Raw genomic sequence first — 16,838 nt, 5'->3', positions numbered from 1 at the left:
ACAACAGAGAGATTACTTTTGTATTCTCGGAGGAAATTCTGATGGGCTCATGCTTAATTGGTGAATTAGAAGCGATCAAAGCTGGTATCCAATGTGCTCTTGATTTTGGCCATCACAGACTCATTGTCGAATCGGATAGTTTGGTTGTTGTTCAAGCTCTTAACGCAGATGTTGCTGCACCATTGGCTGCTGCTCAGTGGTGGATGAGATACTAGAACTTGCCTCTTCAGCATGTGTCTTGTTCTCCTTTATTCCGCGATCTTCCAATTTTGTTGCAGATTGTTTGGCCCTTTGTGGCATTTCTCTTGGTTCCAGGTGTTTTTGGCCTGTGAGCTCCCCCCGGCAGCAAAGATTTGTTTGCTCTTAAGTCATGCTTTGATGTTCCCCCTTTTGGTTCTGCTAAATAAAATCACCTTCCACCAAAAAAAAAAGAAAAAAAACATTTGATTCTAGATTAGAAGGTTGCGGTTTTATTCACATCGGGTTCAAAACCCATGAAATTAAGGTGTTTTTTTCCTCTTTTTGAACAAAAGATAAAAGAATCAAAGAGAATCAGATCTTTAACAAAGCCCAGCCCAGTTAGGTTCTTTAAAAGAGATTTGGATCTTTAATAAAGCCCAACTCAGTTCAAAAAGGGAGCCAAACAGGGGCGGACCCAGGATGTAATATTGGGGGGGCCGAACCACCACAAGAATAAAAGCCATATAACCTTCCCATTTGGGAAAGCACTAATGCTTTTTTGTCACACATATTGTGTGGGCCCTTATAAGACCTATTTGGGGTCCCACCTCTAAATTATTTTATTATATAAAGAATAGATCTAGATATATTTTGTGGGGCCCACAGATATTTGAAAAAAAAAGGTAAATTATTGATAATGGTATTTTTTTCCCGACAAAATATAGGTAAAATTAAAGCAACAATATAAAAAATATATATATACACATAACTTCAACCCTAAAAAGTTAGATGCAAGCCAAAATTTTCTTTGGTAAGAAATGTAAACCAAATTTTTTTTTTAGGTAAGATGCAAACTAATAGTAATTAGTTACCTAGTAATATAGACATTTTATTTACAATAAAAAATCAAATTAATGAAAATTGTAGAAGAAATAAAGAGACACAGAATATAAAATCAAATAAAAAGAATATCAAAAAATGGATAAAAAAATAAACCATAAATAAATTGAGAAAGAGAATGAGTACCTAATTGTGGAGTAAATTTTTTTTCAAATTTTCTTAACCCAGGCTTATAGAAAGGGAAGAGAATAAATAGGAATCACAATACAAAATCGAAAATTGCACAAGAAATAATGAATCATATAATATAAAATCAGATAAAAAGTAAATTAAAAAAAAAAAAAAAGAAAGAAAAGATAAACGATAGATAAATTGAGAAAGAGAAAGAATACCTAATTGTGGAGTAGATTTTTTCCCAAATTTTCTTAATCCAAGAGAGGGAAGAGAATAAATAGGAAGAAAAGAGGAGAGAGGAGAGAATAAATAAGGATCGAAGAGTTAGTTTTTAATTAAAAATGACATTTTGATTTTTGAATATCTAATAAGATTTTTTTTTTCTTCTAAAATTTACTTGAACCCATGTTTATAGAAACATAAAAGAATAAATAGGAAAAAAAGATGAGAGAGAAAAGAGGGGAGAATATATAGGGATTGGGAATTAGTTTTAATTAGGAATGACATTTATACCTATTATTTTACCTTAAAAACTTGTTCTTAATATTGGGGGGGCAAATAGTGACATTTCACATGTGAGAAGAAAAAAACTGAAAAATTAAAGTGAATTAAAGGAATTGTTTAAAATTTAAAAAAATCCAGGGGGCATGGCCCCCCTTGGCCCCTCTTTAGGTCCGCCCCTGGAGCCAGAGGTGGATTCCAGAATGAAGCATGGATTGTGCTACTAGGCCTTGCACCTTTATTTATTTTTCTTTCATAAACTTATTTCAAAGAAAAATAAAAAAAAAGTGACAGAACCTTTTTGAGACGTCACTTTAAAAAGAAATGACAAACCAACCCATTGATTATTAAATTTGAACAAAATAAATTGGGTAGAGGTCAAGTAATTGGCTATGGATGAAAATCGATACTCAACCATGTCATTTGCTTAAAAAAAATTCATCCTAAATCAACCAACACTTAAAAAATCAGCAATTGCCGACGACCCTAACCACAACATGGCTCTAATATCAATGTTAATAAAAATTAGTGTGAAAATGGATTGAAGATCATATGCCTCAGAGATCCTGAATATAATGGATCTAAACACAGGAAATGTCTCTTTTTGTTCTCGTTCCTTTGCATTTCTTTTTATTTGATAGTAGTCTTCCAGGTTATTCCACACTTCCAAATTGACGAACCACAGTGATGGAGATTTAGAATTAACTTCTTCAAAAAAGAAGTCACAGAGAGAGCAAATGAGAGTATACGAATTTTCCGAGTGGCTAGTTTCATATTCCATCCCTCTATTTATAATATTTTCCGTCAACTCTAATTTCTTAATTAGAATTTCACTTAGACTCAACTAAGCGAGAGAAAGCAATATGAAAGTCCATCTTAGACTCAATTACTTAGAGGAGTAGTTACCTAATAATATGCAACTGCTTTGCCGCCACCTTGGGCACAAAGTGTCGTGGGTTCCACCCACTACAATTAACAAATAGGAATTGTATAGCCAATCATTCTAGGTATAATGGTAGATGCCCGAGACCAAGTTATTATTATCTCTGTTTCTGCCTTCATATTAAGTTTCTCAATTTTTACTAATAAATGATTAGACACAAAAGGATTTTTTTTAATGAATGTGTCACAATGACCGTCGATTAAAATCGACCACGTGTTCATCATTCAAGGGGTAACATTAGAATCCAGTACTTTGGATTAAAATCTAACAAGAGCGGGCAAGACTGGTATTTTAAATATTTGGTTGGTGATAATGCCATCACTTAACTCTAGTCTTTAACAGTAAGGGGGCGTTTGTAATTGATTTTTTAAAGGTGTAGTAAAGTAGATATGATTGCAAACTTAGGGGTCTATATGTAATATAATAAAACATCAACTAAACAATTTCCTAAATCTTTCCCTCCCCATCTAAAGGAGCTTTGTAGTTTTCAATTCAGGTTCCTTGAGTGAGTGAGAGCTTCCTACATAGGTTACTACTACAGATTCTCTTCTTACAAAGTTCATTCTTGCTTCTACTTTTTCCTCTTGTATTTCGTCTTTCTTAGATAACCTAGAGCAGTGATTCTCAATCTGTCAATAGGGCCAAACTTTTTGAGTCCGGATTAGCTCCCTGTAAGGGAGAATAATGTGCTCCTTTGACGATTTTGAACCACTAATAGGGGTTGAGCTTATATCTAATATTACAAAAAATCTGAAGTAAAAATCTTAGTGGGCCCATATGGGTCCCATCCCTTATTGTATGGCTAGAAACTGTTAGGAGAGCATATTGTTCTCCCATGATGGGGAGGTGATCTAAACTCCAAACTTTTGAGGTTTTAAGATAGGTTGGATTAAGGGTGTCAATCGGTATGGTTTTGGTAATTCGGTACGGTACCAACTTTGAATACCGAAAACCAGAACCGTAGCGTATCGAATTTAAACGGTATGACACGGTTTCGGTATTTACAAAAACGGTTCGGTACGGTTTCGGTATTAAATCGGTATGGGAAAACGGTTTAAATACGGTATCTAGCGCGGTACAATTTTGGTACGAATGAACTTTACCACTTTTGTCATTAATTCATTAAGATCCTAATGAAATTGTGATCAACCAATCGATAGAATTTGAAATTAAAATAGATAAAACAAGTAAATCTAAGAAGAGGAGTGAATGATGAAACGAAAAATTGAAATAGGGAATTAGGGATATGGTAAAGGTAAAGTGTTTTAATTGTAAAATTACAATTTATATTCCTTAATTTGGTACGGTACTAATTCGGTACGGTTTCGGTACGGTATGAGTACCTAAAACAGAAACCGTACCGAAGAAATTCGGTTTCGGTACATACATACCGAATTTTGAACGGTACGGTGCGGTGCGGTTTTAGATGGCACGGTTCGGTAAGGTTAAACGGTTTTGATACGTAATTGACACACTTAGGTTGGATCCATTAATAAACCAGACCGGATTGGTTCATTTCCTATTCCAATTCAAATCGCATAGGGTTTACAGGATTTGAATTCCCAGCTGAGTCATTGAGAGCTGTAATCGTGATAAATCCATCTACTAGATTGCTTATCACCAACCGAAACTCCCTTCTTAATGAATTTACATTGGAAGGCTGACCCCCCCAGTCGACTGTCACCAGTTGACATCCTCTCCTAAGACTCCCACTCGTGAATTGCTGTCCCCCACCAACCCCATGTGCTTCCAACAGTTTTTGACAAAAATCATAAACTCCCACACATGGGTGGGCTCCCAAATCAAGAAACGATGGTTCTTTCATCCTCAGCCCACAAGTCAAATTTCAGCAGTTCTAGATCTCTTGGCTTTTCTTTCAAAAAGAAAGATTGACTCTTAAATCAATAATATATGCCAGAAAACTGAGAATTTTTTTTTTTAATCGAAGAAAAGGAAGATATATTAAAATTAAGTCTGGAAACACTTACAAGGACTACATATAATGTTATTACAGTAATCCTCTTGATTAAAAGCTAAATGAGCAAAATATTCAAAACGCATCTGGAGTGAACTGTTTGGGAAAATATCAAATTTAACCATTTTTGTGGTTTTGGCTAAATCCAAAAGACTTGTTAATTCTGGCAGAGGTCACTTTAGTTTTGTAAGCTTAAGTAATAGATGAGCGATTTTTGGATTGTTTGTCCATATCTCATCTATACTTAACCCACGTTGTGAAGCTGTTGACATTCCAATCTAAAGTCCATCAAGCATCGCCTTCACTACACCTTCCGTCTTTTGCTTTCCATAATTGACATATTGTATATGTCTGTCTTTGTATATTCCCACGCTTCATCCTACGATCCCTAGTTGTTGATTAGGAAACCTTCACACAACAAAATACATTTATCAGTTATTAGTTTATTGTTGCATAGATTTTCTTCCAAATTTATAATTATTCCCACAGTTATGATGACTGTAAGTATTAGTATTCTCTTCCTCCCTTTGTGGTTTTAAAGCCCCTATCCAAGACGTTAGTTTCCCGAGCACCTAGTTGGGGTTAGAAGCTTTATGATTGAATACCGTTTCATTCCTTTCCTGCCATATGAAATAACAAGTTATAATGAAGGTGGACATAAACCCCTAAAAGTTGTTGATGTTGTTTAATTGACTGCCCATGTTTTGGCACCAATCAATTAGAGAGTTATCCATCCAATTTTCTATACGCAGTCCCAATGGTCCCGCCGCATGTATGCGCTTTCCCCAGTCACATGAGACAAAAGTGAGAACTTAGTATTAATTATCATGCTCTTCTTTATTTTACATACATTTATAAAAAAAATGAATACAAGAGTTTATCACCAAATTTAAGGGAATGTTATTTTAGCTGTCATGAATTCTAATAATTCACAGGAAGGGATAGATGATGAAGTAGACTTCAAAGTTTTAAATTTTAAAAATATAAAAGATTTTAAAATAATAGAATGATAAACATGTTGCCAAAAAAGGAGGCTCACCCAAAGCAATTTATAAGAGAGGATTCTCAAAATTCGGTTTATGAGAAGTTAAAGTCTACCATGCATTCAATTGAGTGAACCCATGTGTAGGCTCCTCTGCACGTGGAAGGTGAGTTGGCTATTGATAAAGTGTCTCATGATTTAGGAGTTGATCAGATCAAACGGTTCGGTCAAATGTTGTAGCGAGGCCAAGATGTTCTTGTACAAATTATAGAATTAACCAGTGGAAAGAAAAAAAAATACAACTTGGTGGATGACGGGAAAGGAAACAACTTCACTCAATGTATGCGGGTCTAGATGAAGAAAATGAGATCTCAAAAAATAGACAAAGGAAAATTATTTTTTGAAGAATTTGCAAAAATTGATCGATACTTGGTAGAGAAAGAAAACAGTGGATGAACAATCAAACTCAAATCAACGGCTATATCTTAAAATGAATAAAAATAAAAAATTGAATCCTAACACACTATTCTCAAAATCAGTTTATATCAATCAAAGGGAGAAGGATACAGGCCAAAATAATAATAATAATAATAATAATTAAGATGTTTGTATGAAACTACTACTAGGAATTATTATTTAGTGATTGCTCACAAAAGACTTGCAAGTGAGACATTTTACAACACTATAGAGGAGAGTTCTTCTAATACTGTTTTCATATCAGGTCTTTCAGAGGCTGAAAGAATACACCTTAGAGCCACCTGTAGCATTTGATCCAAGCCTCTTGTCAGGTCTTTGACACTACTGGTACTAGCAATCAGCTTGTCAAAACACTCAGCCGAGCGGTTTTCAGCTGCCAATAATCTTACCCAGTCTGTCAGATCAACCACCCCTCGATGCCCTGTTATTATCTCTCCGGCACTTTTTCCGGTCAGGAGCTCTAACAAAATTACTCCAAAAGCATACACATCACTCTTTAATGATGGGCATGGCTTACTTGAGCTAGCAAATTCGGGTGGCCGGTATCCAAGAGCACCTGAATTCAGAACCTGCTCAGCTGTTCCAGCCGTTGTCATTATGCGGTGGAGACTATAATCGGTAAGGAGTACATTCAAACTAGGAGGTTCCAATAAAATATTGGTTGATTTAAGGTTGCCATGAGGAATGGCTCTCTCACTATGGAGATAGTTGAGGCAGCGAGCTACATCTGTGGCGATCTTGAGACGTTGATCAAGGGACAGTGGCGAGAATTTTCTTGGCTCATTATCTGCAAAACTCGGAAAGTTCAGAATCTGGTTATCCATAGTACATCAAAATAACATTTTGGGATGAGAAATCTGAGTTCCACCACCAAAGAAGAGGGTAGAGAAATGATCAAATTCATTCTAATATGAAATTAAGTTCTAATGCACTTGGTCAGGTTGAACGACCAGAATCATCTACAACTTCACAATTTTTTGCAGATTCTCTTTGTACATGTTAATGGATCATGTGCTTATATAGTTCATCCACCATACTCCAATCTTCGTGAATGATCTGAAAATAAATGCGGCAGGCCCATAGGGAAGTCTACAGCTCATGTACTCAACAGGCTCAATCTAGGAATAGGTCTATAGGATGCATCTCCCTGATCAAAATGCTGCCAAGACGTAGTAACCTCAGGCTTTCAGCACCCAGACAAACTGGATAAAAGATTAGGACACCAGATGTATTTCCCATCCTCATTTGCTGACTAAAAATAAGCTACTGAAGAATGGTCTGAGTGGAAAGACTGAAATGGGGGAAATTTCAGAAAAAAGAACTACCATAGGATTTGCAACTAAAACTAAGAAATTTCCAGGATGTGTGTATGCAATTATTAAAAGTTTCAACAGCAGTACCTGCATCATATATTTGATGTTCATATCCTAAATTTCACTCCCCCCCCCCAAAAAAAAAAAAATAAATAAATAAAAAAAAAATTGAAAAGTTCATATGCAAAAGCTTTAGAAGGAGAGTATTGAGATCTCCAAGAAACAGTATAAAGTCTGTACTTCTTATTGAACATTGACCAGACACTGAGTTAACAGAAATAACATGAAAGTGGATACAATTTAGATATCATAGATAAAATTTAGATACCTAAGGTTAAAATCAGAATCCAGCAACTAAAGTGAAAATATAACATTTGTAAACAAAATGATAAGTGGTGAATGAAATACAATATTACGATAAAGGAATAGAAATAGCAAATAGAAGAGGAAAGAACCGTTACACCAGAACTGATGAAGAATGAACTAGGATTCCCACCCAGAGCTATGGCAGGAAATATTGGTGAAACATCACTGAAACTGGGCAAAAAAAATAAGCTACCTAGTGATGCAAAACATGGGTAAAAATGGAAAGTCTTAGATTTCCCTGAATTCCGCTAGTTCCGTTAATTTTGCCGAAATTTTGCTAATTTTGCTGAAATTTCAGTGAGATTCCGAAAATTTCATTGAAATCTCAAAAATTCCAATGAAATTTTGAAAATTCCAAGGGTTTGTACCACACAAGGCTTATGGCTATAGATATGGATATAGTGGAGCATATGGGAGTTTATTTCTTAATTGTAGTAGCATGTCTGCATGAGTATAGAGATGGATCAAGTGCATTATTTGTGACTCCATCTTTGGATATCCATTAATACTAGCACAACTAGTTATGCCAGCGACGGACTATATGGATAACTTTATCCGTACCATGTCATGGCATGCTATGTTCAGTATTCAAAGTACTCCTCAATGACCCAGGGGATGGATCCAATCCAACACATACTTGTTATTTGTGTTGTTGCATTTTAATGAAAATCTTAGTATTGTCTTGCAAATAATATTTACATTGGTTAAAATTCATGTTCCAGACTTCTAGTTTTGCCCGCATATAGTCGGCATGTGCCAATCAAGGACACCACTTTAGGTTAGGTTCTAGGCAAAAAATAATACTCCCAGTGCGTTTATTGGCCTTAAATTAGGCTAGACACAAAAAACCAGCCCAAAATTACAACAAATAATCCTTGAAACTAGGGAGGCGAAATTCCATCAAAACATTCCCAAATTTCGGAAAAATTTTGGTGGTTTCGCCAGGTAGGGAAACCTGAAGTTTCGGCGAAATTCCGTACCTTGCCTAGAACTGAATTCACATCTCACCAGTCCAACTTGGCATCACACCAAAGGCTTTATCAAATCTCATTGCAAAGGAGTTATTGAATCTCACTCAAATCAGCAAGACTTAAGCTTAAAATATTGTTCAAATAACTAGGTGGTATAGCATTTTTGTTTGCTGCTGCATGGCTCCCAGTTACATGTGGACATTTTTGATGAATGACATATATTCACAGGAGTTTTTAAGTGAAATTTTATGTCAAATTTATATTTAACACATCAAATCTCTAAATTTACAAAAGAGACCCTCTTCCAAAAGGACATTCCTACCATAAATCCCCAATTGGCTCACACCATAATCCCGGAAACAAAGCCAAACAACAAAAGCAGAGAAGAAGCAATTCATCATATGCCATTCAACCAAGCAGCTCCAAACCCCTTTCAGGTACTTAGGTGTGAGTTCATGATTCAGAAGAACCATAGATTGTTTCTCCTTTATAAACTCTTTTTTCAGCTCCGTGTCTTTGTGTATCTTTGGTAATCTCTACCCCATTCATGTCGTGCTCAAAAGACCCAGAATTCCCTCATTCCGGTTCTTGTCAGATCTACTTTTCTGCTACTCTTTTCCTCATAATCAAACGATTGAGAAATTGGGTTTTCATCTATCAATTGTTGTTTGTGGACAGAAGTAGCAACTTTCAAGTCCAATTGAATGCAGAAGCAGAGACCAAGCTAATCGACTCGATCCTGTCACTCGATCCTGTCTGAGAAAGTATGGGAATCACAACAATTTGAGCATACCTCAATCATTGGGTCTGACACAATCCTGGGTTTCTAAATGGTCATACTATTTACCTCTATTGTTGCCTAAATTAACATTTGTACCTTCATCTCCTCTTAGCCCTCGTTCTCCACCGCCATGAGGTGACACTAGGACCCATCTGGCTGTCCCATAGCCTCTCATGCCGCTGCTTTCTGTTATTATCTTCATCAGAATCCTTTTCTCTGCCACCGCCGAAATACGCGATACCTGATGATTCTGGTAAATTTGGAAGAGGGTCTCTTCTGTAAATTTAAGGATTTTTTTGACATCAAACATCACTTAAAACCCCTTTTGCAAATGTGCATTGTTGGATAATGTCCATGTGTCATGCCTTCGGAGCCATGCGGATATCTCCCGCACTGCAACAGACAAAAATGCAATGGGTAGAAACCCCCCTGCTCTTTATTTATACTACACAAAAATAAGCAAAATAAGAAACTACAATGCATGGAATGAACTCCTTGCAACCTGAATATTTTTTTCCAAATAGAAACTGTGCTAGAGAATCCCATTGCATGACGCTCCTGCTACTGCAGCCCTGGGAAGAGCAAATATATGCAGCCTTACCTCCACTTCACGGAGAGGCTGTTTCCATGAAAGACTATTCTTGAAGATTAGAAAACAGAAACCAATGGCAGGAATGTAGGACATCTATGCACCTTTCTAGAAACACCACTAAATAAAGAATACAATTGATTAAAATAGACTGGCACTAATATCATACAGGCCGTACATCCCTTAAATGTAGGCTTAAAATATTTGCCTAAAACAATTAATATTAAACTCTCACTCCATATAACCCATAGGACAGTCAAAATTAAACTATATTTCTTATCCTTCTGAACCATATCAAACTCTCTGTCTGGAAAAAGATCATTCGCTAGTTTATAGTTATGTTGATTCATAACTGCAAAATCATCCTTCAATTAGAGGTACAATTCAGCAACCTCAATAGCATCCCATCAACATAGTGGCTCAGTTATCTCTAGAAAGCTCTAATACCAGATAATGGTTATTTAATTACCCAATGGCCTATAAAGATCGAGAACAGCAGGCTTCTCAATAAATCCACAAAAGAGAAATATCAGAGACATGGTCAAAGGATGATCGGATCTGGCTGCAACTCTGACAACAAAGCCTAGTCAATGTGAAGAATGGATTGCCAAAAAACAAACTGAATACAATGGCTATATTGGAGAACAGTAAGGAGCTATGAAAAGAGAAACTGGCTATCAGATCTGCATGAACATACTTCAACCAATAATAAACTTCAGTAGCCCTCAAAATCATCCCAACAACATAGTGGCTCTGGTGCCCTTCATCACTCTATTACTAAATAACAGCTATCTAATTACCAAGAGCTGGGTACAAGGCCTAGAAAGTTCTAGAACAGCATATGTCTCTATAACCCTTCATAAGAAGATATCAGCAACCTGGTCAAAGGATGATTTGTATCAGGTCGCAGCTTTGATCACAAGGCTTACTAGGTGTGAGGAATGGATTGCCAGAACCATAAATGAATCTGACAGTTAGGTTGGAAGATCTCAAATTATAAAACAGAATGGATTTAGAAACACAAAATTAGAAGCGGCAGAAAACAAAACCTGAAGTCCATAAATAAGAAATGTAAATAAAACAGAAAGTAGGAAGCAGAAGTAGTAGATATGGAAACGAAGTGACTAGAACGGAAACTCCAAGAAAAAGAATATACACTGAACCAGGCTTCCCACCAAGGACTTGACTGGCATCTCACCAGTCCAACTTGGCATCCCACCCGTGGCTTCACTGCACTCACAAGAGGGGAGCTCTGAATATAGCTGAGATCAGCAAGCATAAGGTTAACGAATTCTTCAAATCATTGTAGTGAATATTGTCCCCTACTCTTTGTTTAAAATTCAATGAAAATTTGCAAATGTAAAACCCCTATGCATTGAAGGAAGTGCATAACACCTATCCAGTCTCAGTGAAACACTAATAAAATAAATAAAACTTCCTAAATAGAAACTAATAATAATCTCGTATGAATCCTACATCCCAAATCTCTGAGGATATAGAATTGGCCCATTAAAACAGTAAACCCAAAAGTGCTAAACACATAACCCACACAAGTAAATAACCTCTAAACAAATTAGTCTATTGTTGGTCCAGTTTGATGACCCGGTTTGCAGCTGACCTTCGAGATCTTTTCAATTGGATCACTTGTCAGAACATGATCAACACACACTCAAAATCTGGCATTGTTATTGGCTAAGTGTAGAGAAAAACTGGAACAAAACCATTTAAACTATCATCAATTTTTCATGACCATCCAACCCAGCCGTTTGAGCTCTGAACCATTTGGTCCTATTGGTGCATATGATTGATGTTGAATAAAAGAAAAAGATCTATGACTTTTTTATTAGAAGATGGCTGAATTAGATCTTTGTTAGTATGAATAAGTTCTACAAATAATCACATTTACAAAGCTGGAAAGCTGTCCTATAAAGATAACTAGGTACATGTTTCAAAAGTTCAAAAAATTATTAGATAGAAACAACACATATGTAACTAATAGTGAAATATCCATGCCAGAAAAGGATAAGAGTGAATTGATGTTCATAAATAACAAAAATGCAGCCACACATTTCAAGCTCTTATTTGGAATGTCACCGAATCAACCCAAAGATGAACCATTTTGATTTGATCCAAGGCCTTCTTTAAGACTATCTCTGAGTCATCGTTTAAAATATCGGCCTCACTTTGTCAAAGAAATAAGTAGATTTCTCAAGTGGATGAATTTCAATAAATAGCAGAGGAGGATGAAAGTATTACCATAAAGGTAGATGGCCAAACAAGATGCATTGATGTAATTTGATATAATAAGCTTCTCATGGTCCTTTGTACCCCAGTAGAAACCCCTGAAGGAAACTATATTTGGATGTCTTATACATCCTAGCTTCTTTGCTTCCCTTGCAAATTCCTTTTTGCCTTTTGCTATACCTTCCCTAAGCCACTTCACAGCCAATGCAAGACCACTGTCAAGTGTAGCTTTGTAGGTTGTACCATGACAACTTCTACCAAGAATTTCTGCTGGTGCACGAGAAAGCTCTGCTGCACTGAACATAAGTGAGCTGTCGAAGAGATGTAGATCTCCAGCAAATCTATCTGGATTACAGACCTTGAACACATTGGGATTCTCAGATAGATGTGGATCCTTGGGAGGGGATGAGGATGAGAATGAGAAGACAGACAGAGGAGGAGATACCACTTGCTCTTTCATTACTACCTCAGTAGCGCCCAGACCTGATACTCCTACTACTGATGTGCTCCCATGCTCATGCATAGTTCCCTTTTGTGAAGAAAATAAATGCTCTGGAGGAATGTTTGATGATGGTGGAGCTGGATCTGCTTTTTCATGAAGCCCATGGATATGAAGAGGAGATCCTCCCTCTGGGACATCTTTTCTTCCCAGTATTTTATTTGGACTGCTTGTCCGTCTCTCTCCACATTCTTCTGTACAGAATCTATAGTAAATGATGAAGGCCAATAGAGCTATCACAGCAGCCCCACTAACCAAACCTACAATTAGAACAGCTTTGATAGCAGGTCTCATATGAGAAACATGCTTTCGCTGAAAAGGAATCCCAGGAATATTTGTTGACGAGGAAGATGAGTTAGGAAACAAAAGTAAGATATTTCCTGGATGGAATGAAGAATCAGGGAACCTCATCAAGTTGCTAGGTACAATACCAGATAGATTGTTGTAAGAAACATTGAATTCTGTAAGCTCATCGGGCAGATCAACTGGGATGCTTCCCTCAAAGTTGTTGTGAGATAAATCAAGATAGAGCAAGCTATGGAATTTACTGATTTCGGCCGGCAAAATACCACTTAATAAGTTCGCTGACAAATCAAGGGACACCATACTCAAATTTCGGGTGGGATACATGGAGGCAATATCTTGAAGCGAGATGGGACCCGTGAAGCTGTTCCCTGAAAGATTTAAATCTGTTAATTTGAACAATCCTGGTAGAAGAGACCCATTAAGCTGATTGAGACTGAGGTCAATCACAGTTAGTTCTGGGTATGTTCGCAATACCATTGGAAGTGACCCCTCTAATGAGTTGTTGGATACCTTGAAAGTGTTCAGCCTCAAGAACTGAGAAGTTATATTTGGAAGGGTTCCTGCCAATGCATTCGAACTTAGATGAATAACTTCCACATAATTCCCCCACGTCTGAATTCTGGACAGGTTCCCCGAGAAAATATTATTACTCAAATCAATGATAGCACAGTGCCCTATGTTTACAGGCAATGCCCCAGATAGCTTATTTGAGGAGAGATTGAGATTCTTCAGAGTTACAGAGGTGATACTTCCTAGTGGACCTGCCAATGAGAGGAGTTTCAAAATGGATATAAAGCAACGAAGAAATGCATTGGTAAGCAACTCCATAAAGTTCAAAACAAACATGTTTTCTAATAATTGTTGCAAACCATTTTAAATGCCATACAGTAGGAATGAAACAGAGTCCTATTACATATCAACAGGGTCATTACTCATGAGCAATGACAAGTAAATGATATCTGATGAAGCATGTCTTGCAAATGTACGATAAAGATGCAAAAATTTCCACATTTTAATTTTCTAATAATTGTTGCATTTGTACATTTTAAGTTTCCATATTGACAGGTTCTTTAAAAGAAGATAATTGTTGTACTGGTGACTACTTTTCAGAAAGTATCTTAACATGCATATGTGTCTATTTATCTATGTATTTGTCACACACAGTAATCATCAAAGAGATGAGATGGAAGGAAAGTTTCAGTTGATATTTTCTCAGCTTTAGAGGTCTCAATATGTAGGGATTTATTATAAAAGAGTGAGTTTAGTGAGAAAGACAGAATTCGTACTACATGAAATTGATCTAGATTATCAATTGACAAAACTTATATTTACCTTTTTTTTTTAAAAAAATCTCATCCACCAGTTTCCATGTTGTTATCCACTTCCCTGAAACTAGGGTAAGTCCTCACAGACTTTATGATGGCTATGAGGCCAAGTAAACAAAGCTAAATAAGCAACACAAATTTGGTTGGAAAATATCTGAAAATGATTGTCATTATTTCCTCAAGCATCTGAGAACTGTTTGTCAGTGCTGATGAAATGAAAATAGAAGATATTAGAATCGACTCACCCTTGAGCTGGTTAAGGCTGAGGTCAAGCTCAGCTAGAAGCATCGAGCTTTCCTGCAGTAAAGCTTCCGGGAGAGACCCAGAGAAGTGGTTGCTGTGAAGCCGCAGAATCCGAAGAGAAACTACAAAATTGAAGGATGGGATCTGACCAGTAAGCTGATTAAAACTGGCATCAAATACCTCCAATTGGTCAAAGTAAGGCATACCATCACGAGCAAACAGCTCTCCAGCCAAGGCATTGTGGCTGAGGTTTAAATACTGAACTGTTGAAACAAATGTGGAGTTCCCGAGATCGAAATTAAGAGATCCAGAGAACTTATTGTCACTGATATCCACATAGATCACATTCTGCAGCTGCATGACAAGATCACTGATATCTCCAGTAAAGCTATTGGAACGCAAATCTAGATAACTCAGCTGCTTCAGCTCTCCAAAACTAGGTGGAATCGAGGCACCTAAATTGTTAGAGGAGAGATTAAGAAGAACTAAATTCTTCAAATTCTTCAAGTCTGGAACTGACCCTTGGAACGAATTGCGTGAAAGATCCAACATTTCCAGCGACCCAATAGAGCCAACTCCCAAGATAATCCCAGACAACTGGTTGTTTGAAATTGTCAAGTTCCGTAGCATTTTCAGACCACTAAGCGCAGAAAACTGGAAACGTCCGATCAACCCCAGGTCATTCAGTGTAATTGATGTGACTTGACCCTCACTACAACTGATACCATACCAATTTTGAGGGCACCCATTCGATGCCACAGAGCTTCCATCCCAAGAATTAAGCACACGCCCCAGAGGATCCTTTTCAATTCCTTTCTTCAACTCCAAAAGAGCATCTGAGTCCAATTTCCCAAGAACAAGTTCAAACAACAGGAAGAAAATCAAACAAGTGGACTGCATTCCCCTTTCCAGCAAGCAAAACCCCAAAAGGTAGAAAAGAGTAAGAAGTAGAACTTTTTTCAGCTTTAGACTCCAACTTGTAGGAACCCTCCAAAATGAGAAGGGAAAGCATGAATGCAACCACACATTTTCAATAAACCAGCATTAACCAAGTAAGTATGAGCAACGAAACCTGAAACCCAGCTGAGAATAAGTACCATACCAACCAACAGAATGGGAGCAAAATTACTTGAATGTTGAACAAACGGAAATGGTGATAACCTCTACCACCAACCAGAAAAAAAATCAGAGTAAAGAAAGGAGAGGAAAATACAATTTACAGAGAATCTACATCTTCAACAATGAAATGAACTTGGAACCAGAAGAAGCAAGAAGTAGAGGGGAAATTTTTACAGAAGAAACAGTCTCCAAAGCAAATTCAGTAGAAAGCCTAGCTGGAACTATACTGAATCAAAATGCCCATAATGAGGCAATAATGGGTCTATAACAGATTTTGCAAAACTCACTTTTAAATGCAGATCAAAAAGGTTTGGTGAGACTTAGAAAAACCCAAAAGAAAGGTATAAAACAAAAAGATAAAAAGCAAATCTTACACTCTTTTTGTGTTGACTACAAAAGTGAATCTCAAAGACTTTAAATTACTTAATAAGACAAATGGAAATAATAGAAGGAAACAAATTCTCAAGGAAATGTTTAAGTTGCAGAGAACACATTGACTAGGCACTCTGGTTTCTCGCAACCTCTCCTCGCTTCCGCAGTCCTCACTGTACCGATTCACTCTCCTCCATCCTTTCTAGTTTCTAGTGCGGAATTAGTTCGTTCTTCAGATATCTACAAAATCTGGCTGTCCGGTTTTGATGTAGTACTTCAAGAGCTCATTAATTTTTGATGTAGTACTTCAAGGGCTCATTAAACTCACAATGGAATTTGCTATCATTGGGGGCAAATCAACGTTTAATCCAACGGTTTTGAGACCAAGATGCATATGAGAGTCACAGATAAAGTTACCCAAACCAGTTGAGCTATAGAACACACCTAACTAAACCGGTGTCTTTGAATGTAGAAAAAATAATAATAATAAGAAAAGAGAGGAAAGGATAAAGAAACCAACCCTACCGAGAGGAGCACACCATTGTCAGGGTTAGGTACACTTGCTCCTTTCAATAGAAAGCAAAAATTGAGCTGGTTGAGTGGGTTGTGCCATATCTAGAAAATGTTTTGATTTCAAA

The 16,838-nt window shown here is 36.8% G+C and overlaps 1 protein-coding gene across 1 annotated transcript; it reads right to left on the bottom strand.

Annotated features, from left to right (window-relative positions):
* Positions 1-5,826: 5,826 nt before the first annotated feature.
* LOC149002463 (Leucine-rich repeat protein kinase family protein) lies at positions 5,827-16,638 on the bottom strand. Its single transcript, XM_089137051.1, has 3 exons — positions 14,712-16,638; positions 12,349-13,902; positions 5,827-6,859 (listed from the first exon to the last, which is right to left on the bottom strand). The coding sequence occupies exons 1-3, from the start codon at positions 15,607-15,609 to the stop codon at positions 6,270-6,272; spliced, it is 3,042 nt and encodes a 1,013-aa protein (XP_088993177.1). The 5' UTR covers positions 15,610-16,638; the 3' UTR covers positions 5,827-6,269.
* Between the last annotated feature and the right edge of the window lie 200 nt (positions 16,639-16,838).

This window comes from Hakea prostrata, chromosome 10 (assembly GCF_041222555.1).
Source record: "Hakea prostrata isolate BN-2017 chromosome 10, UWA_Hpros_2, whole genome shotgun sequence".
In the NCBI taxonomy this organism is placed as follows: Eukaryota; Viridiplantae; Streptophyta; class Magnoliopsida; order Proteales; family Proteaceae; genus Hakea; species Hakea prostrata.
The sequence above is the reverse complement of the archived record's forward strand: the minus strand, read 5'-3'. Positions and strand labels throughout refer to the sequence as shown.

Excerpts from the sequence above, each read along its gene's own strand:
- LOC149002463 (XM_089137051.1), bottom strand. The coding sequence starts at position 15,609 with ATGCAGTCCACTTGTTTGATTTTCTTCCTGTTGTTTGAACTTGTTCTT. Across the intron at positions 13,903-14,711 it reads CAGCCTTAACCAGCTCAAGG|GTCCACTAGGAAGTATCACC; the intron begins GTGAGTCGATTC and ends TCTCATTGGCAG. Across the intron at positions 6,860-12,348 it reads TTTGGCCATCTACCTTTATG|ATAATGAGCCAAGAAAATTC; the intron begins GTAATACTTTCA and ends CGAGTTTTGCAG.